The following is a 22,649-nucleotide window of genomic DNA, read 5'->3' as shown; positions in this document are numbered from 1 at the left end:
CGGTGTCTCGTTTGCAGTCCAGGGAATCAACTCCACACAACCCCCAAAGGAAATCTAAGTTAGATCCGCGGGGAACGCGCCTCCGGAGCCAGTTTTGCAGAGGAGGTCTTTGAACGGCGGGCAGTCGCCTTCCTCCTCCGCCAAGGCTTCCGTCCAGCGGGGAGGAAAGGAGAGCACAGTCTCTAGCCTGGCTCCATCCTCTCATCTCCTTCGCCCCTCTCTTCCTCGCAGGCTGAAGTCGTCAACGGGCGGCTACCGAAGCGGCGGCACCGGCACGGCTGGCGCCAACAAGCAGAAGAGCGGGGTCATCCTGGACATCTCCTCCTTGACCATGAACGAGCTGGACTCCGAGGTGCTTCCCTTGCCGCCTCGCTACCGGTTCCGGGACCTGCTCTTGGGGGATCAGAGCTTTCAAAACGACGACAGGTAAGAGCGCAGAGCGGGAGGAGGACGGACCAAGGGCACAGGGAAACCTCACGATGGGCACAGAAGCGTTTCAAGAATGCTGGGGTCGAAATGACGATGCTTTTGGTTGGAGGTTGCTGGGTCAAAAGGCGCCAAAATAGCGGCAGCTGGTAAGAGGGCGCCTGGGGTGTTCTCCAAGGTGCTTATCGCTGCGTTCCGCTTTTACGCGCAGCCGTTTCGCTGGTTGAACTCTGAGCGGCTCCGGACTCCTGTTACTATTTCATGCCCTGAGTGAGCTCTCTCCATGGTGCTGATCCTGTGGAAGCCGCTCTGCCCAAACCTTCCTCAGTCGTCGTTGTTCGCATGGTGGCGGTGGGATCGGATGCCTTCTGGCTGACCCTCCCGTTTCTTCCTTCCTTCCTCTATCCAGTGTGCTGTAAACGTGCCCGCCGGAACTGCCCCCTTTAAAGATTTAAGAGCCCCCTCCGTTCTCCCTTGAGGGCTTTCGCACATACCGGTACTTAAGACACGTTTGGGAGTCTTGCATGCCATTTGTTCGCAGGAGCGTGTTTGCGTTTTCTAGTTTGTATTTTTATTTATTTATTTATTTTGCTTTGAAAGTAAGATCCCAAGAGAGATTAATTTCTAATCTGAATTACATTCCTGCTAATATAGACATTACTGATCGTGTAAAGTAAGCCCCCTTGAACTTAGTGGAACTTCTGACGAAACATGCATAGGAGTGCCCAGTTAAACTGAAATGTAAAAATGCTCACTTTTGTGTTTTGGGGTGCCAGTTCTTCTTTTGGATTATATATCCCACATTGAGGGAAGGGCCAGAGCTCAGTGGTGAATAATCTGCTTTGTGTTTAGAAAGCTTCAGATAGCGTTGAGAATTTTCCCTGGCTGAAACTCTGGAGAGGAGCTGTCAAGTCAGTACAAGACAGTATTGAACTACATCAGGGGTCTGCAACCCGCGGCTCCGGAGCCGCATGTGGCTCTTTTACACCTTTGCCGCAGCTCCGGGGTGGATACTAGCGAGGGGAGGAGGCGCATTGTGCGCCCGACACTCCCCACTGTGGCGGGCGCTGTACTGGCTGTGACGTCGCATGGGGGCGGTGCATGCGTTAGTCATGCACCTTCCCGACGTCACCTTCCCGCCCGCCCGCCCGCCCGCTACATTGTAAGGGGCATGTACGCTGGTCACTGCATTGAAAGGGGGCATGTACGCTGGTCACTGTTTTGAAGGGGAGTGAAGAACACACACACACAAAAAGGTAACTTGTTAATTTAACGTTTATTTCTATGAGGAGGAGTAATTCTGAGGGGTCAAACAAAGAAATAATAAAAAAGTGACAAAAAAGTTATTTTTATAATGATGAGTTTTGCGGCTCCCAGTTTTTTTTTCTTTGGAAACGGGTCCAAGTGGCTCTTTTTGTCTTAAAGGTTGCAGACCCCTGAACTACATGAACCAATGGTCTGACTCAGTATAAGACAGCATCTTACGTTTTGGAGAAGGGTTGTAGCTCCTTAGAAGAACATCCACCATGTATGCATAAGGTTCAGGTCAAATCCTTAGCACCTTCAGGTAGGACTGGGAGTGTCCCTGAAACCCTGGAAAGACTCTGCTAGACTAGGCGGAATTGGTACAAGGCACCTTCCTGGGATCAACTGCAAGCAGACTCAAAGGTGGATTACAAAGGAGCATATCCAGCTAAGTTCTACCCAGAGTAAACCCAATGAAGTTAATGGGCATCACCTAGGCACACCCATTAATTTCAATGGGCCTTCTCTGAGTAGAACTGACATTGGCTACATTCCAAAGGATGGTTCTTCCCACTGTGTCCAATTCTCCAAAAGCCTTCCATGCTTGCTAAACGGGATGCCAATGCTTTCCCCACCAAACCACTCTTCCTTTTGCTTCCACTGTATCTTATTCCCTTTGCTACCTTGCTGAAAGTGCTCTCCAAAAAACAACCACCCACCCTTATTTTCCTGTAGGAAAGGGACATGGGAAACTGCATTATACTGTGTCAGACCATTGGTCCTCCTTGCTCAGTCTTCTCTACACAGTGGCTCCCCAGGGTTTCAAGCAGGAGATTGAGTCAGAGACCTTTTGTGTGCAAAGGAGCTGCTCTACTATTGAGCTGTGGTCCTTCTATGTTAGTTGGATTGGTGCATCCCTGAGACTTTGTCCAAGGTGTCTGCTTTGTTGCCCAAACCTTTGACGCTCCTGTTGCCACCTGTCATCTGTTTTCTTGCTCTGGACACTGCAAAGCTCTCTCTACACCCAGTCAAACATCCCATTGGGTTGTAAGTTCCTTCAGAGAGCTGGTGTAGTGGGGGGACAAGTCCCAAGGCAAATTTTTAATGTCTGGTAGCTGCTATTGCAGTCCAGAGACAAGGATGAATCAATGGTATAGCAACAGCTCTCAGGGGTGGGAGAGGGGTTGGCTCTTGTGGTGATGGCCATTTTTGTAAGACGGTGACTTTGGGAGTCATGGGTGATTATTGCTTTGGAGAATTGGACCTACCTGAAATTACCTTTGTGTCTAGGGTCATGGATTTATATTTTGAGAATTGCAAATTTCTGAAATTTCCCTTGTGTCTATGGTCTTGGATTTCAAACTGGAGAGCTGCATGTGTCTGAAATTTCCCTTGTGCTTAAGACAAATGTGGTTCATATTCATTTAAGACATGCATGCTTGGCCATGTGTAAATAGGAAAAGACTTCCATGGTTGATGACACTCAGTCTGAGTGAATGCAAATAAACCTTTGAAGAGGGAGAGGGTGTGTTTGTGATAAAATAAGCAGTCCTTATTTTTGAAAATGGTTTGTGGAGTTTTGGATATGGATCGCTGTTGATTTTAAACTTCCTTCCTCTCCCCTCCCACCTGCCCAATTTGCCATGATTTATTAAGGTTCCTACAAAGTTATAACCAAGCTGTGAGCTTACAGTTGCTTAGCTGCAAATGAGTTTCAGAGAAAGTGTCAGTTAAAACAAACAGCAATAACAGAGTGATTGCCCTCTGGTGAAATGTGTGGTTGTCATAACCATTAGACATGCAATCTATTGCTAATGGGGGTCTGTTCTGCAATATGGCACATTATTTCCCCACAAAGATAATATTTATCTTGCAAAGAAGTGTTCTGTGGATCTCCAAGAAGCAACTAATTTTTGCTACAGGGGGATCAGACTGAGTGTTCAGGGAAAATTTGGACTGCTTCTTCTCCATTTCAAAGCAGAACATTGTAGAGCTAGTTATCTCACCAGTTTCCATAAGAAATGCCTTTATTGAGCTCTGTTTCTAAGTGACGCCCACTGCAGTCTTGGATGGCTGCTTCAGCAAGGTCCCATATGCAGAGAGACTTTCTATTTGTGGTCAACCTCAGGTGGAAGACCTCACTCTATCTTTTAAAAAGGTAAAGGGACCCCTGACCATTAGGTCCAGTCTTGGCTGACCCTGGGGTTGCAGCGCTCATCTCGCTTTATTGGCCGAGGGAGCCGGTGTACAGCTTCTGGGTCATGTGGCCAGCATGACTAAGCCGCTTCTGGAGAACCAGAGCAGCACACAGAAAGCCATTTCCCTTCCCGCTGGAGCGGTACCTATTTATCTACTTGCACTTTGACGTGCTTTCGAACTGCTAGGTTGGCAGGAGCAGGGACCAAGCAACGGGAACTCACCCCGTCATGGAGATTCGAACCGCCGACCTTCTGATCGGGAAGTCCTAGGCTCTGTGGTTTACCCCACAGCACCACCCGCGTCCCACTCTATCTTTTAGCCTGCCCCTTATCTAGAGACCCAAGAGATTCCTTTCTGAAACAAAGCACAAGCAATCAAGCACACTCTGGCACAAATGGTTTGGTTTCTTTTAAGTAAAAATAGTATCTTCATAACACATAGGTGGCCCTCTATGCACTGGCTGAACACACACACACACACTGGAAAAAGTAGTCAGCTGTAATAACTATAAATTGTTTTGATGATTCAGAGGTTTAATCTGAAATCGAACTGGATTTGAGTTTGTTGGTGTCTGTGGCAACTTCTCTTTCTTACATAATGGATGTTGGCAAATTGGATTTTAAAAAGGCGAAATAATGCTAGAATTTGAGTTGTAAGAGATGCACAAAGGGAAACTGTTTTAATGCCCAGGAACTTGGCAAAGTATTTGCAGATTTTTATATTATGCATGTTTCGTATTATGTTATTGGTACTATTGCTTAATACATGTTTGTCATGGCCTCTGGCTAGAATACTAAACTTATGAAATGAACTTATCCCTTTCAAAGCAGCAAAGGGGAGAATTTGCGGAGCCAGACGGCATGCTTAACCCTCCGCCTGCTGGCCATTTCCCTCCATCTATCTGCATCTCAGTTACTACATTCTCAGATTCCTTCTTGGCACGCTGATTTGTGGGTAGGGAGACATGGTTGAATAGGAGTTGATGGGGGAGAACAATGAAGGGTCAAGCTCACACACCTGTCTGCTGTTTCTCCTATGCAAATCACAGCCCCCCCCCCCCCAATTCTTGCAATAGGGAAGTGGCAAGTTCTGCAGTGATACCATCAGAGTATGGCTTTGGGGACAGAAGACCAGGACTCCGGTCAATAGAATGAGGAGTAAAGTAACAAATTTTGAAGTAATGCATATTGCCATCTAAATTGCTTAACTGCACCACTGGTCCATTTTTGAACTGGAATCATGAGCCCAAGAAACACATTGGGTGTGTACCTCCTACATACATTAAAAGACTGATTTATAGCCTGCATGCCTTCATGCATCTTAAGGGGTAGGCTTTCTTGACAAGTGGTGGGAAATATGTTTGGCCTAGTGGCTCAGATCTTTATCTCCCTGACCCCACCAATGGGCTGACTTTGACAGATGTACAGGGTCACTCACCTGATGTCATGATGACATCAGAGCATTTTTAATAAATAAAATGTTGGGGTGGGGGAGGGGTCTGCTTTGCCAGCACATTCCCTATAGGATACTTACTGGCATGGCATCATCCAGCAGAATTGAACTGCACCACCTTGCTCATCTGTTGATGTCACCCAGTAATGCCAACTGATTGACAGATGGACATGTGGTTCTTTTTTTGGGGGGGGGGAGGGGGAATAGCCTTGAGGGCCAAGACTGACCAGCAGGCTGGAGGTTCTTCATCCCTGCTTAGAAGACCAAGAAAAGCTTCTGCCCATAATGAATATGTTAATCTTAAAAGTAGATTTTTCCATTGTTTTTGCTTATTTATACAAAGAGCAATCAACAGTCAACAAACCTACCCCCAGCAGAAGCACTAAATTCCTGTTTGATTTCATTTAGGCCATTTCAGTTTTTAAACAAATATATAACTCCACAAGTTGCCATGAGTCACTGGAGGCCTTTTGATGTTGCATAAATCATAAAACTATGCCAGGTTGATTGAAGAGTAGTGTTTTTCTTAACAAATCAGGATGTCTTTGAAAATCTACTCCTGGAATGTGAATGGTCTAAATTCACGTTTTAAGAGGAACCAAGTTTATCACATACTGGCAAGACAGAATTTGGATATAATTTGTTTACAAGAAACACATGTTATAAGACTTCATAAGAAAATTCTCCAAAATAAGAAACTTGGGCAGGAATTTATTTCATCCGACAAAGTGAAAAAAAGAGGCGTGGTTTTTTACGTTAAAGAAAAATGGAATCCCAAATTGTTGTTTAAAGATGGGGAAGGGAGATACATTGCAGTTGAAATTACGGCACAAGGTGATAAATTTCTTTTGCTGGGGAATTTATGCACCAAATGATGGCAAAGTGGAATTCTTTAAGAATCTGGACTTAAAACTCATGGGTTATATGGATTACAAATTGATTTTAATGGGAGATCTGAATGGAGTAGCATCAACATTAATGGATAAAACACAGGGACAGAAAAATCCAAGTTCCGGCAGATTACCAAAGATTTTCTTTGATATGACTGATAAATACGATTTGTCGGACGTATGGAGGCTACGAAATCCAATGGAGAGAGATTTCACTTTTTTCTCAAATTCAAATCAATCTTTCTCGTGAACTGATTATATATGGGTATCCAGAGATTTGGTTCCTAAGGTTACTAAAACAGAAATTTGCCCTAAGACTTGCTCAGATCATAATGCAGTGGTTTTGGAGATGAAATTATACCTGCAGGTTTCCTTTAGATGGAGGATGAATGATGAGGTGTTGAGGAATGAACAGATGATTAGGAAGGCCCAAAAGACTCTAAAAGACTATTTTGAACTAAATATGAACACAGAGGTTGAAACAAGGGTCATTTGGGATGCAAGTAAGGCAGTAATGAGAGGTTTCCTCATACAACAGAACTCGATAAGGAAAAAGATACAGAATGAGAAAAAAGAGAAAATTCTGTCTCAAATAAAAGACAAAGAGAAAAGTTTAAGATTAATGCCAAAGAGTCAACAGATTCCAGGGCTGATGGGCAAATGCCAGTCTAGCAACATCTGGAGAACATCATGGTGGCTATTTCTGAGTATATAATGATCAGGGAGTAAGTCCAGTTGAATTGAATTGTAAGATTTTGGTTTTTTATTTGCCTTCTCTACCCACCTCTCTTCCTCCCCTCTTAATTTTGTGAAGGTGTCTAGTATGGTGTATTTTTATGGACTTTTTTTTAAGGGTGCAGTGGCTGTGGAATGCAATACTTTATGCTCCTTCACTTAAATGCTTTTGAGACTTGTCATTTTCCTGATAGGAAATTCAGCTTCTTTAGTCTAAGCGTGAGGGCAGGCTGCAGTTGCTCATTCATTAGGAAAAGGGAGAGACTCTCTTCATGCTCTGAGGTCATTTTAATTATATGATGAATGCCCTGCAATACTTGGCATGTTGGGGAAAATAAGGGCAATGGTAAAGGATCAAGGCTGAGATCCTGCACATATTTAAGTAATCCTTGTTAGACATAGGATTGCACTGTTGGTTTCCTTTGGACCAGAAAGCCTCCAAGCTTATGGTGCCTTTGTTACATTTACTTTATTTTGCAAACATGTACTGTACCAAGAGCACTTTGGAGCACAGTGAGAGCCTGAGAGCAAGGAGCACAATAGCCAATCCTGCACCAGGTTAGATCCCCACACCCTGAATCCCTTAGTAGAACATCCATATTCAAGGGCAGTGTACCTCTGAATACAAGTTGCTGGTTACAAATGACAAGGGGAAGATTGCTGCCTTCAAGATTCACTTGTTGTCTTTCTGGAAGTGTCTGGATGATAACTGCTGGAATCAGTGCACTGGTGTTACATTAGCCTGATGTGCAAGGTTCTGCTTAGATTCCAGAAGAGAGCCACTCAAGCTTAAAGATGCTTCACAGCTCTCTCCCATAGTCTCTACCCACATCCAGACTTCAAACATCCCTCCTTCACTGTTTTTCTGTCCCTGCCCACCCCCAATACACTGATAAGTATTCCATTACAAACTTTGGAGAGATATTCCAAGCCATTAAGGACCATCTAGCCCAGGCTGGTGAGCCTGTGACTTTCCAGATGTTGACGGACTATAGCCCCTGTCACCCCTGGCCATTAGCCATGCTGGCTGGGTTGATGGGAACTGGAGTCCAGCGACATCTGGAGGGCCACTGGCTGCCTACCCCTGATTCTAGCTCGCTTTTTTAAAAGCCCATGAATAGCCATCAGCTTAGCCAGCCAAAATCTATCCACAGCTCTCCAGATAGCTATACTCATAATTTACTTGGCAAGACACTGGAACATAGGAATGTGCCTTTTCTCAAGTCAGGCTGCTTGCCAGTCTAGCCTAGTGTTGTGAGCTCTGATTGGCAAGAGCTCTCCAAGAGGTCTTTCCCATCCTCTCATCATGATTTGTGTGTGTGTGTGTGTGTGTGTGTGTGTGTGTATGGTAAAGGGACCCCTGACCATTAGGTCCAGTCGCGACTGACTCTGGGGTTGCAGCGCTCATCTCGCTTTATTGGCTGGGTCATGTGGCCAGCGTGACTAAGCCACTTCTGGCGAACCAGAGCAGCGCACGGAAACGCCGTTTACCTTCCCGCCGGAGCGGTACCTATTTATCTACTTGCACTTTGACATGCTTTCAAACTGCTAGGTTGGCAGGAGCAGGGACTGAACAACGGGAGCTCACCCCGTCGCGGGGATTCGAGCCGCCGACCTTCTGATTGGCAAGTCCTAGGCTCTGTGTGTGGTTTAACCCATAGCACCAGCTGCGTCCATATACATACATACATACATACATACACACTGGAGCTAGACTATCTCAGGGCCATAGGTTTTAGCCCCATGTTGAGGCTGGACTTGATGACACTTGTTGTCCCTTCCAACTGTACAATTCTATGATTCTGTGAACCTGAGACATCTTGCATGGCACCAAGTAATAGGAAGCAATGGGTAATACCCAAAGTACGCCTACTGCAGTAAACATGAGATGGTTCAGGTCATCAATGTCAATGGTTTTATTTTGAGTTGGACTATTACTGGAGAAGAGCCTGCTGGATCAGGGCAATGGTCCCTCTAATCCAGAATCCTGTACTCATGGTGGGCAAGCAGATGCCCGTGCGAAGCCCAAAAGCACGACCTGAGCACAACAGCACTCTCCCCTCCTGTGGTTTTGAGCAACTGGTATTCAGAAGCATTACTGCCTCTGACTGTGGAGTCAGAGTGTAGGCATCATGGTAAGTTGGTAAGGCCATTGATAGCCTTCTCCATGAATTTCTCTAATTCCTCTTTTGTGTAATCCTCAATGGGATACATCCCATTGATACATCCCATTGAGGTTCAATGATACGATAAAAGGGGCAGTAAAGTTGCAAGACCAGATAACCCTATGAAAGGTCACCCACCCCTAAATCTTTTGGATAGAACCTGATTTTAAAAATTGTTTTAACCCCTTTTTAATATGAAGAAAATCCCCATTTGTGCCCATCTTGCAGAACTGAGGTTGATTTTTTCCCCTTTTCTGAGAGCATGTAGAAGGCTGAGAGTGCACTTCTAAATTTCCAGCTGTGGCCTGATCAAGTTATATACAAAGACTCTAAATATCTGCTCAGATTCTTAAAAAACCCAATCAAGAGGAAGAGGGAAATCAGCGACATTCCCCCCCCCCCCATTTTGGCTGAATGTTCTCCTGGTATGAGAACATGCCCTGATTACTTGAAATGGAAGTGCAGTTAACTTCAAAGGCCCATGGAGAAATGCTCACTTGAAGAAGACAAGATGGTGGTGATTAGCTCCTAGCATAATTGGAACCATTTGTATTGGCTTGCTGAGCAAGGGTGACAGCTGGGGGAGCTTCCTGATGGCTCTTGAAGAAAATGTTAGGGAGAGACCTGTGTCAAACCTCTATGTGTGTGTGGAAGGAACAAGAGAAAGGAGAATAGCCTTGTTTGCTTGACACTGTGTGGAGAGTCTGGGGAAACAACTGGGAGAAGTGATAATTTGGCCTACTGGAGACAAAGAGATAATGCAAAATCTAAAGCATGCTCAGTGGTACAGAACAGCCCTTGGGACTTTACCAAGGCCACACCCCCTCTCCCAGGCCACACCCTCACCAGCCCTGCTTTGAACCTTCAAGTGTTTTTGCTTGGCTGGGATGCATCCTTGGAACTCTTATCATTCCTCTTGCTTTCCTGGATGGAAGATAGAGAGGGATGTGTGTGAGCATATCTAGAAACCACCCTACCATATAAAGGCAATTATTTACATTCATTGCCCAACCTTTCTTGCCCCTGGGTGCACTGACCACTGTTTCCTTGCCTCTGGAAGGTTGCCCAGTTGTGAATGGGCAGCTCTCAGTCTGAAAAAGATTCCCCCCACCCTGCTTGAGAACATCAGACCAATTTGATCAGACCAAAGACCTATCTAGTCCAGCATCCCAGTGGCCAACTGTGACCATCTTGCAGAACTGAGGCTCCCCTGAGGGAGGGGATTGCACAACCTGAGTAGCACATTGGAAGAAAGCCCCATGTCATCCCCCAGCCCATTGTGCATAGTGGTGGGTTGCATATCATAGCCTCCGGTGTTGAATGCAGTGGGTAGTGGGCAGGATTATATGGCAAGAGCCTGTCTTTAACAAGGTAAGAGCAGAACAGACCCCAAAGACAAACATTTGCTTGCATTGGAGCTTCCCTTAAATTTTTCCTATCTGGAAATCAAAAATCGACATGAAACAGCTTCATTAAAGTCTGGCTGATTCAGAGTAATTTGAATGTCAGGAAAGTTTGACTCATTTCTTGTATAGAAGACAGATGAGTGTAGAAGAAATGAAGACCTGTTTTTATATTGATGTCAGTGCAATGAGAGAAGATTGAAGTTTCTCATTGTGTGGCTATTCCCTCCCCCCCCACAGGTGGAATAAATGAAGACAACGGACACAGAGTTTTAGGTTAATGGGCGATCCCACAACCCCCCCTCCTCCTGAAGGTCGGAAGGGGCATTCTAAAGTATGGAAGCACAGCCTTGAGTTATTCGGAACACTCTTGGGATGCTTTTCCCAAAGCTTATGCTACATAAGTTCTACCAAGCAGAACATTGAAATCAATGTATCTATGTTAAAAGGTAAAGGTACCCCTGCCCATACGGACCAGTCTTGACAGACTCTGGGGTTGTGCGCCCATCTCACTCAAGAGGCCAGGGGCCAGCGCTGTCCGGAGACACTTCCGGGTCACGTGGCCAGCGTGACATCGCTGCTCTGGCGAGCCAGAGCCGCACACGGAAACGCCGTTTACCTTCCCGCTGGTAAGCGGTCCCTATTTATCTACTTGCACCCGGAGGTGCTTTCGAACTGCTAGGTTGGCAGGCGCTGGGACCGAGCAGCGGGAGCGCACCCCGCCGCAGGGATTCGAACCGCCGACCTTTCGATCGGCAAGTCCTAGGCGCTGAGGCTTTAACCCACAGCGCCACCTGCGTCCCATTGTATCTATGTTAGTCATGTCCATTCTTTTCAGTGGGGCTTACTCTGAGCAGAACTAACACTGAATACAGCTCAATATTTGGATTCACGTGCAACACTAAGTTCTGGTTAACAGCAAGGCTAACTAACCACAAACCATGAGTGTGGTTGGTTAGTAAACCATAGTTAAACTTCTGGGCCTGCCTTGGGTGAGCAACCTAAACCATGTTTTATAAACCATAGTTTAGTGCTATGTGCAAACCAGGCGACTGTGATACTCCTGTTCATTAAAACCTCTTAGCAATTCTGGGCTGCATCAATAGGAGTATTGCATCTAGATCAAGGGAAGTAATAGTGCCCCTGTATTCTGCTCTGGTCAGGCCTCACCTGGAGTACTGTGTCCAGTTTTGGGCACCACAGTTCAAGAAGGACACTGACAAACTGGAACGTGTCCAGAGGAGGGCAACCAAAATGGTCAAAGGCCTGGAAACGATGCCTTATGAAGAACGGCTAAGGGAGCTGGGCATGTTTAGCCTGGAGAAGAGGAGGTTAAGGGGTGATATGATAGCCATGTTCAAATATATAAAAGGATGTCACATAGAGGAGGGAGAAAGGTTGTTTTCTGCTGCTCCAGAGAAGCGGACACGGAGCAATGGATCCAAACTACAAGAAAGAAGATTCCACCTAAACATTAGGAAGAACTTCCTGACAGTAAGAGCTGTTCGACAGTGGAATTTGCTGCCAAGGTGTGTGGTGGAGTCTCCTTCTTTGGAGGTCTTTAAGCAGAGGCTTGACAAGCATATGTCAGGAGTGCTCTGATGGTGTTTCCTGCTTGGCAGGGGGTTGGACTCGATGGCCCTTGTGGTCTCTTCCAACTCTATGATTCTATGATTCTAAACCCCATGATAGTATTTTGGTATCTGTGGTCTGTTTCCCCCAGATTCTGCCTGATTTGTTTTACTTATTTAAGTCTACGTAGGTATGTGCTTGTTTTCAGTGCAAAATGTGAAGTTTTTATTTTTTTTAAAGCCCTCAATGGTCTGGTCAGACTCGTTTTATTGACCAAATAAATTACATCCTTCCACTTTGTGCGTAAGAACCTGATGTGGCTTATGAATACACTGTTCTTGGAAAAGTGGTCTAAGAGGGAACATTGCCTTTGTCTTGAGTTAAATATCAGCCCCATTCTCCAGGAAGCTGGAGCTGGAAACCACAAGGGTCAACTTATAGTGGCAGAGATAATGGATGCCCTTCTGATTAAATGTTTGCTCCTAACATCTAATAATCAACAAAGGATTTATCTTTAGCACAAGGGTTGGAGAGAGAGAGAGAGAGAGAGAGAGAGAGAGAGAGGAGTTTTCATAGACGAAAGGGAAGCAACTTCTGTCGAACAGATTTAGCAGCCGTTATTTTCAAGGAAGGATTCTGCTGACATTGCATAACCAAATGCCTTGAGGATTTATTTTATTATGAAAGCAAACTAACTTTTAAATAAAGCCAAAAAAACTTCATCCCCATTTATATTTCTAGGCTGAAGAAAACTGTGACATATTATTTCTTTTCTCACATTATCCATGCTCCAGATTCAGCGGGGGGGGGGGGATTGTATTATTTAAAAATGACATTGTAATCTCCTCTTCTTCTAAAGAGCTCAGGATGACATATGTGATTTTCCCACTCCCTGTGTTTTATTATTATTATTATTATTATTATTATTATTATTATTATTATTATCATTACTACTACTACTGTTATTATTATTATTATTATTGTTGTTGTTGTTGTTGTTGTTGTTATTACTGTTATTATTATTATTACTATTACTATTATTTTGATTACATTTACATACTCCCTTTCTTCCAAGGAGCTCACAGTGACATATATGGTTCTCCTCCTCCTCTTCATTTTATCTCCACATCAAACCTGTAAGGTAGGTTTGGCAGCCAATGCCTCCCCTCCTAAGTCACCATCCCACAGAGGGCTGAATTCCCTTGAAGCAAACTAATTTGGGTCTGCATATCAATGGTGGGTGAGGAAGAAGCTGTTCTGAGAAGAGGGAGCCGCTCTCTCATGACACAGAGGTTAAAACTCGAACCAGTGTCTTCAAGTTACAAGAAAGGAGATGCCTACTAAACATCAGGAAGAACTTTCTGACAGTAAGAGCTGTTCAATAGCAGAAGAGACTCACTCAGCAGGTTGTGGACTCTTCATCCTTCCCCTCCATAGTTTCTCCTTACTTCCCCTCCACAGTTTCCAGCAACAGGCATTCAGAAGCATTACTGTTTCTGATCATGGAGGCAGAGCACAGCTGTCATGGCTAGCAGCTGTTGATATACATCCCTCTTCCCTTCCCTTCCCTCCCTCCTTGGATGCCCTCTTGCGTCTCTGCCTCCCAAAGGCTTGTGCAGCTGTTGTAGCAGCAGCACTGGTCTCATGCTCCCCATGTGAATTATTATTATTATTATTATTATTATTATTATTATTATTAATACCCTACCCATCTGGCTGAGTTTCCCCAGCCACTCTGGGCAGCTCCCAATTGAGTGTTAAAAACAATACAGCATTAAATATTAAAAACTTCCCTGAACAGGGCTGCCTTCAGATGTCTTTTAAAGATAAGATAGCTGCTTATTTTCTTCATTTCTGAAGGGAGGGTGTTCCACAGGGAGGGCGCCACTACCAAGAAGGCCCTCTGCCTGGTTCCCTGTAACCTCACTTCTTTCAGTGAGGGAACCGCCAGAAGGCCCTCAGCTCTGGACCTCAGTGTCCGGGCAGAACGATGGGGGTGGAGACGCTCCTTGGTGCCTCTGGGGCTGGCCAGGGGGTGCTGGTTGCCAGCAGCTGAGGCAGCCTCAGAGTAAGCAAGCCAGTGGGTGGGGGAGCCTAGCCAGCCAGTCCGCCAGCCCTTGCTGTTGGGAATGGATGGACAAGTGGGAGGCCAGGCAGGCAGGCACTGTGCTGGCCTTTCTTGTGCTGGCTGTGTGCAAGGCCTGCCTGAGAGCTGAATGTCTGGCCCCAAAGGGGAGGCTTTCCGCCATGCATGTCCAGCAGTGACCACTGTTGCCTCCCAAGGGGAGTAAGGTGCTGGCCTCAGGTTCACTTTGGGCCATCTCCGTCAGGCCGCTAAGGCTGGGGGCATCCTCTTTGCAGGCCCCTGTGGGGCGGCATGAGGAGGCACCTCTTTTGGGGGTTGGGTGAGGGTGGCGGCAGCTGCCTGGAGGACTCCAAAGGAGAGGGAGGGAAGAGGAAGCTGAGGGATCACTTCACAAGGGAGGGTGAGGGGCTGCCAGTTATGCAGGCAAGGGGTGACATAACTGGGCTTCTGAGGCTTGGAGCGCCTTCTTGCCACAGGGGAGCCGCAGAAAGAATGTAGTTGATCAAGGGAGTCATGGACTCAGAAAGGTTGAAAACCTGTGCCCCATATGTTCCAGACCACGGGTAGGCATACTAAGGCCCAGGGGCCGGATCCAGCCCAACCGCCTTCTAAATCCGGCCCTTGGACGGTCTGGGAATCAGTGTGTTTTTACATGAGTGGAATGTGTGATTTTATTTAAAATGCATCTCTGGGTTCATTGTGGGGCCTGCCTGGTGTTTTTACATGAGTGGAATGTGTGATTTTATTTAAAATGCATCTCTCGGTTATTTGGGGGGCATAGGAATTCATTCACTCCCCCCCCCCAAAAAAACTATAGTCTGGCCCCCCACAAGGTCTGAGGGACAGTGGACCGGCCCCCTGCTGAAAAAGTTTGCTGACCCCTCTTCCAGGCAAAATAAGTACTGGGCTGTTAAAGAACAATTGACTATGCAGGTGCTGTCCTCCCCCCTGCGCCCCCAGCTGGTTGTTAGTTAGCAGAAGAAATAGAAGAGTTGGGAGGGTGAGGTTAAAGGAGGAGTGGTGTCACAATGGAGAAAGGTGTGTGTGAGAGCAGACAGAAGGGAAAGTTTTGGTGTTTTTTTTTTTGGTAAGGAGTTCTGGGAACAAGAAGAAAGAAGTGAGAGAGAACTCTAATGGCTAGAGGAGGCTGTAGGAGGCATGCCTGACTGTTGCTTTGGGCCCCAGCTTGCTGAAGTGATGAGAGGAGCAATGAGAGACACTCTTGGGGGGTGTAATGTTTTGCATGCCCTCCATCGAAGACCAAATATGTGTAAAATTAACTGTATTTCTTGAAGGTCTTCACTGTGCCTCTATTTCCCAGTGGTAACACAAACCTGGATGAACTCCTGGAATCCTGCTACTGGTTAGCAGAGATTGTGGCTGATGGACAACCTCTGCATTATAATTAATTAATTAAATTTCTATACTGCCCTTCATCCAAGGATTACAGGGCAAAAATACATACCACTCTTCACTTGGGTTCTGAAAACAGATTTGTTGGGTCCGTTTGTTAGGTAACTCTGCTCTTTGAGGCAAGTAAATTATTTTGGTTCTAACTGAGGGGGAGAAATTAATTAATTTATGTTTAATCCCACATATAAGCAACGTGACTCTCACCAGCGGTGACTTTTAAACTGTGGCTTTCCAGCTGCAGCCCAGCAAAGAGGTGGGATGAATTTCCACCTCCTTATGGGACTAAGAAGTCTGACCTTTTCATTTCCACTGGTGTTGGATTCATGGTCCCCAACCCACCCCCACTTCAGACAAAATGCAGGCCATTTTAAAAGTCAGGAAAAACTGAAGATCACTTTGCAGAATTGCTCCCCCAGGGGGAGGAAATCAGCAGGACAGCAGCCCACATTGAAACGCAGCCTGATTTAATCACAGCACAATTTGTATTTTATATGGGCAATCGAACAGCTTTTGGGGAGATAGCTGGGGAACAGGTCTGCAGGAACGTTTTGGGTATCTGGCAGGGAAAATGCCCGGAACTGTTGGTGATAAATGAGAGAATATTGTGTTCTGCTGTTAAGGCCTGGGATGTTAATTTAGACCAGTTTTCGGCAATCTGGTGCTCTCCAGACATTTTGGACTACAGTTCAGGATGATACTGGAATCAGGTGTGGCAGCACCTACCCTTTACATGTAGGGATTGTGGGATGTACTATTACTAGAGCAGTCAAGTACAACATTTTCCTGTTGCCTAGAAGGAACACACAGGGGAATGTGGCTCCAGGCAGGGAGGACTTCCTGTCATACCTGCTCTAGAGCATCCTCCCTCTGTGCGTGACCCTAGCTGACTAGATAAAAGCCACACAACCATCTCTCTCTTGGACTCTCTCTCTTACTCTCACTCTTGGACTCTCCTGACTCTTAGTGAGTGCATGGCTCAACATTCACATAGGATGGAGCCCAAGATAAACCCTGCCTTCAGATTACTGCTGTGAACTGAATGTGAGAAAAACCTTTTTCTTACTTTTAAAGAAGACTGTGTTGTGTTGTTATTACTTTAAGAGGGAAATAAAAGGGGGAACCTACCAGAAACAATCCAGACTGGACAAGGCAGACTGGATTGCTTAATTAAAGGATTCTAACGAATCACCAACTCGCTTCCAGTAAGTTGCAAAGGGAATGTGCTCTGCTGTTTACTCACTAGCATGATGAGCGAATTGGTCAATTTCTATTTCTCTCGGTTTTCCATTTTGACCTACCTGTAATCTATACCTTTGTGCTGAAGGAGCATATTAGCCCCTTTTAGCATAATAGTGTGTGAGATCAGGAGTGGGATCACATTTGTGGTCCTTGGCTTCATCCTCCAAGCATTCTTCCAAAAGATATGAACAAAGACCACCAGTACACTGCTGTAGATGCTGATAGGCACACACACACACACACACACACACACACACACACCATCTACTTTGCATGCAGAAGGTCCCAGGTCCCAGCAGGGCTGGGAGAGACTTCCTGCCTAAAACCCGAAGAGTCACTGTTGGTCAGTGTATACTGATTTGGTATGAGGCAGCTTCCTATGTTCCTATCATCTTCCTATCATCTTGGAGAATCGGCTTTAGTGTGCATCAGTTTAATTCAGAAATTACAAAGTGCAATCCTATGCAGGCTTGCATTGGAGGAAACTCCATGTGGTTCAAAGCTGCTTACTCCCTATTTTCAGTGTATTTAGGATTGCAGCTTTGGGTGAAGGCGAAGAGGTCAGCAGCAAGGACATCAAGTGCAATCCTGATTCCACCCCCCTGTTTGTTCACCAGAAGCCTGAAAAGAGCTGTTCTTGTGTTCTCTTGCCATTTGAAAGTGCCTTGGAAGACAGCCCTGATAAGTGGCAATTGCAGTTCCACCCCAAGTAAATATAGAACCCATTAAGATGCTTAAAACTAAAATAAAACAAAAAATAAAACAGGCGAGGGGTTCCTTCTTTCTTTCCTTTCTTAAACAGAATACCGTGAGTCATTTCCATGTCTTCATGCTGGGTGCAGAAATATAGAGCTCTCTCTCTCTCTCTTTGTTTATTCTTCCCACATATCTAATTGCTGGGTTTTGTGTGCTAATTCTCACCCACAGAAAGGTTTCGGAAGGGGACCTTTAGGGATGGGCAGTAGTTCAATGGCAGAGCAGCTGCTTCACATGCAGAAGGTCTCAGGTTCAATCCCCATCATCTCCAAGAAAGGCTGGGTATTTTCCTGTCTGAAATCCCAGACAGCTGTTGCCAGTTCATGTAGATGCTGCAACACAGGGAGTTGTCTTTCGCTGAGTCCATAATTGGTCCCATCTAGCTCAGGACTCTTGAGAGTCCCATGGACTGCAAGAAGATCAAACCTATCCATTCTTAAGGAAATCAGCCCTGAGTGCTCACTGGAAGGACAGATCCTGAAGCTGAGGCTCCAATACTTTGGCCACCTCATGAGAAGAGAAGACTCCCTGGAAAAGATCCTGATATTGGGAAAGATGGAGGGCACAAGGAGAAGGGGACGACAGAGGACGAGATGGTTGGACAGTGTTCTCGAAGCTACCAGCATGAGTTTGACCAAACTGCGGGAAGCAGTGGAAGACAGGAGTGGCTGGCGTGCTCTGGTCCATGGGGTCACAAAGAGTCGGACATGACTAAATGACTAAACAACAACAGCTCAGTATTGACTGCTCTGACTGGCATAATAGGGTTTCAGGAAGGGTACATTACCTACCTGGAGATGATGGGCATTCAACCTGGGACCTCAGTTACCAGTATTGAACCAAGGCCCTAACTGCACTATATATGTAAAGTAGCATCACACCACTTTACACAGTCATGGCTTCCACCCAAGTATGGTGGGAACTGTAGTTTTTTAATGGGGCTGAGTGGTGTTGCAAGACTCCTTTCACAGATCTACAATTTTCAGGGTGGCTTAGAAATCAATTCCTCTTCCCTGGAAACTCTAGGAATTGCAGCTCTGGGAGGGGAATTGGGGTCTCCTAACATCCCTCAGCACCCTAAACAAACTACAGCTCCCAGGATTCTTGTTTAAAGTAGTATTATGTGCTTTAAAATGTATTATGTAGATGCATCCTAAGGCAGTTTCCTATAGCCTTATAGCCAGAAAAAATGTTATGTGTGTCTGTTTTCTCTCTATCTTATCACCATCATTATTATTTCTGGTGTAAAAGTTATATATATTTAACTGTTGCTTACTTATTTGGTCAACAGATAGGCATACCTCCAGGTTCTTAGTTGGTTTCAGAGAAAATGCTTCTCTTCTCCTTCTCCCTCTTTTTTTAAAAAATAAAATAATAAAATAGCAAGTTGGCCCATTTTGAGTTGATTTCCTCCTCCTCCTCTCCCTCCCTACCCCTTCATATTTGTGTAGGAGCTGATGAGCTCCCCGTCAAGGCTAAGAATGGGAGTCTGCCTGCGATTAGGTGGGAAGAGAGACTTTTAAAATTTATTAAATTGACGGCTTCTGAATGGCACTAGTGATTGCTCATATAATTGTATTAATTTTGGAAGAGTGAGGTGCTGTTTTCATCACTTAAGGTTTGCACTGATGTTGTTTTCTGGTGAACAGCAGGGTCCATTTATTCCAAGAATATGGAGTGGTGGGTGTTTTTGGTGTGTGTTTTTTACAGAGTCTAGGAAACGGCCTTTGTCTAATACAGCAGGAATCTCACTGAAACAAGAACATGGATAGGTTTTTCCTCTCTCATGCTTTCCAGTTGTTTATCATGCTGTGAATTCAGTTGGTTCTCCTTCCTATGAAGTTTGTATTGTCCTCAGAATTGTAGCATTTCATTTTTCAGTTGGCACAGTATTTATATATGCCCTCCCCCCCCACGTGTGTGTGTTTGTGTGTATACAGACACTAATAATACAGTGGACAATCTGTTTTATCAGTGTGTGTCTCCACCCTCCTCCATAAATGATTCTGCTCCTTTATTAGTTTTATGTGTGTTAGTGGTAATGCACGCTGGGTGGTTAATGTACACAAAAACCAGCCATTGTGCACATTCACCACACCTCTGGAGAATGTGCACATAATCTATGAAAAGGGAATTGTGCACATTTCCTGATCAAGGGATATGAATTCCCAACAGGCCTTGTGAAATGTGCACATCTCAACTGCATTTTCTACATTTGCCAGCTATTATGCATAATCCCCAAAAGATCTTGAGGAATGTGCGTATTGTTACCTGGAGCCAAAGCTCAAAATGAGCTCAGGCTTGTGCAAGAGGTTAAAAATATTTTTTTAAAGGGTTTTGTCCATGTTCGAAGCAAGAAGAAGAAAATGCAAGTAGTAGCTCCTCTGCATGGAGAAGGTGGAGAAATGCTATTGGGTGACAGAGGACTCATCTACACTCGTGGTTTTTTAATGCTAAAGATGAGTTTAAAGGGGGTTCTGAAAATCATAAAGCCATATGACTTTTTTAAAAAAAAGTCAATAATGCATTATTAAAATGTGACACCAGAGGGCTTTGCCCAGTTTTGCAACTGGCCCTGCCCAACACAGGCCTGTGGCCCCGGAAGGTTGCTGAGAAAGGAATGTGACTCTTGGTCTGAAGAAGGATCCCAACTCCCTGCAGTGCATTGGTCAAGGTTAGCAAGATAAATTTTGGCACGTGAGTTGAACCACAAAATGGCATGCCCCCTGGCCAGGGAAGAAGGGGTGAGTGAAGATCTATCCCCCCCCCCTCCTTCTGTGATGGAGCTCCTATTTGGGGACTTCCCTGGCTTTTTTCTGGCCCACATAGGACCAGTCTGGATAGTTAGCTTTGGTGAAGACTTGTGGCGATCACACAGGGCCCCCGGACGCTTGTCGGTCTATTGACCCTGTGCCACCACTGTGTTTGCTTTCTTCGCTGCCATCAACCCATTTCTCTCGGGTACACACGGAGTCCAGACAGTTGTTAACATTAACAAATAATCAAGTTTATTTTATAGACATGAACAACTAACAACTTCAAACTGATTATCCCAACTATCTATCCGACTCCACCTAACAGTTCCTCTCACTCTCTCACCACACAACTCGACCAACCCACAGACTTAACCTCCCTCTTCCTTCTCCAACTCCCAACTCTCAACTAAACTTCCACACACCTCCAACTCTAACTTTTACTCCTCCCCTCGGGTTCCCACTGGCCAATCACATCACACTCATTTAACCCTTTCCTTATGACCCACCTAGGAGGCAAACGCCACAAGACTTGACATTTTCATCCCCCCAAAAGTTTTTTATTTGAGTTTCTACTGAAATGAGGCTGCATTTTAATGTTGTATTTTAATCTTGTTTTTTAAAGTTGTATTTCAATCAATTGTTTTTATACCTGGTGTTAGCTGCCCTGAGCCCAGTCTTGGCTGGGGAGGGCGGGGTATAAATAAAATTTATTATTATTATTATTATTACATCAGGAACAAGTGGAGGGGGACTAAAAGCAACCATACTTGATTAAAGTGGGAATCAAAAGCTGTTGCAGGAGAGTAGGTTGGGAGAGCCCAAGATATCCCAGAGTGCAGCCACCACAATTTCCTCCCTAGAGATGGAAAAAGGCCAGTACCTCCTATTTACCAAGAGGTCACTGTAGAGACAGCATAGCAGACACGCTTCCGAAGGAAGCAGCAGATCTGGCATCCAAGGATTGTGCAGCCAGCAGCGGCAGGAGTTGCAGATGATGCATGCCTTAGAGGCCAGATCTGCTGCTTTTGTAGATTCTGCCACCCAAGGTGGTCGGCTCACCTTGCCTCATGGGTGGGCTGGCTCTGGTGGTGTTGCTTGACTTGGCAGGGGTGGTGGTTGTGCAAGTCACAGCTGGGGAGTCAGAGGGAGTTCAGTGTCCTCCGGCCATTGCTGTGCCCATGTAAAATGCTCAAATTGAAACTGACAGCAGCCGCCATCTCTGAGACAGATGCCCACTTCCCTGCAGCTGAATGGAGCATAATTATATTTTTTTGCAAAAAAAATGCCACTCGTCCTTGATTAGCCTAGCTGGGTTTGTTCTGCTCGGCTGAGGGTGTTCCTGGCGGCTGCAGAGCCAAATGGGCTCTCTTGCCAAGGGAACGGATGTGAGTTTCAGATGGAAGTTACTGAAGGTTTCCTACAATCCCCCCCCCCCCCCCGCACACACACATTAGACTCACAGTTGGGTGATTCTCCTTTTTCCTTTTTGCAGAGAGGCAAAGAATGGTACTGGGCCACTTAAGGAGCAGGCCGGCAGGCCATCACGAGGTGTGGGGGAACCCCAAGATTTGCACAAGTAAAAAAAACAAACCAGAGCTGTAGAAAGAAGCTCTAAAGTAGCAGTTCTCAACCAGTGGGTCCTCAGATTTTGTTGGACTACAACTCCCATCATCCCTGAGCTCTGGCCATGCTTGCTGGGGCTGATGGGAGTTGTAGTTCAACAACATCTGGGGGCCCACAGGTTGAGAAAGGCTGCTCTAAGGGGAAGGGAACACCCCACAAACAGGAGGTGGTACATAAGGGTTGGCCAACACAGAGCCAGCCCTAGACATTTTGGCGCCTGAGCCAAATCAGAAAGAGGTGTGTCCCCCCCCCATTGTAATTTGTTAAAGGTGTTTTTTAATATATAGGCTTCTCACTCCTTCCCCCCATCCTGATGCTGATCCTCACTCACCCCTTTCCCCCCGATGCTGACCTTCACTTGGGGAATATAAAAAATGTGATTTTTAAATGGACAGTGTAATTTGTGAGTTTGAATCCATAGGGCTAAAAATTGGGAAGAAGTCACATTTCACTCAACCAGCTTGATTCAAAAATGGCTCAAGCGAAACAATTTCGCTTGAATTCAGTGGGGATACTGTCCATGATGGGACGCGGGTGGCGCTGTGGTCTAAACCACAGAGCCTAGGGCTTGCCGATCAGAAGGTCGGCGGTTCAAATCCCCGCGACGGGGTGAGCTCCCGTTGTTCAGTCCCAGCTCCTGCCCACCTAGCAGTATGAAAGCACGTCAAAGTGCAAGTAGATAAATAGGT

At 45.6% G+C, this 22,649-nt stretch overlaps 1 protein-coding gene across 3 annotated transcripts in view; it reads left to right on the top strand.

Annotated features, from left to right (window-relative positions):
* KCNT1 (potassium sodium-activated channel subfamily T member 1) overlaps positions 1–22,649 on the top strand; it is a 213,456-nt gene that overhangs the window by 32,795 nt on the left and 158,012 nt on the right. For all 3 annotated transcript variants that reach the window (XM_079961943.1, XM_079961948.1, XM_079961947.1), the window contains one exon: positions 232–426. In XM_079961943.1, coding sequence (XP_079818069.1) covers positions 232–426 — 195 coding nt within the window. The remainder of the gene's footprint in view (positions 1–231; positions 427–22,649) is intronic.

The sequence above is a fragment of the Podarcis cretensis genome (genome assembly GCF_951804945.1).
Source record: "Podarcis cretensis genome assembly, chromosome: Z".
NCBI lineage: Eukaryota > Metazoa > Chordata > Lepidosauria > Squamata > Lacertidae > Podarcis > Podarcis cretensis.
The sequence above is the reverse complement of the archived record's forward strand: the minus strand, read 5'-3'. Positions and strand labels throughout refer to the sequence as shown.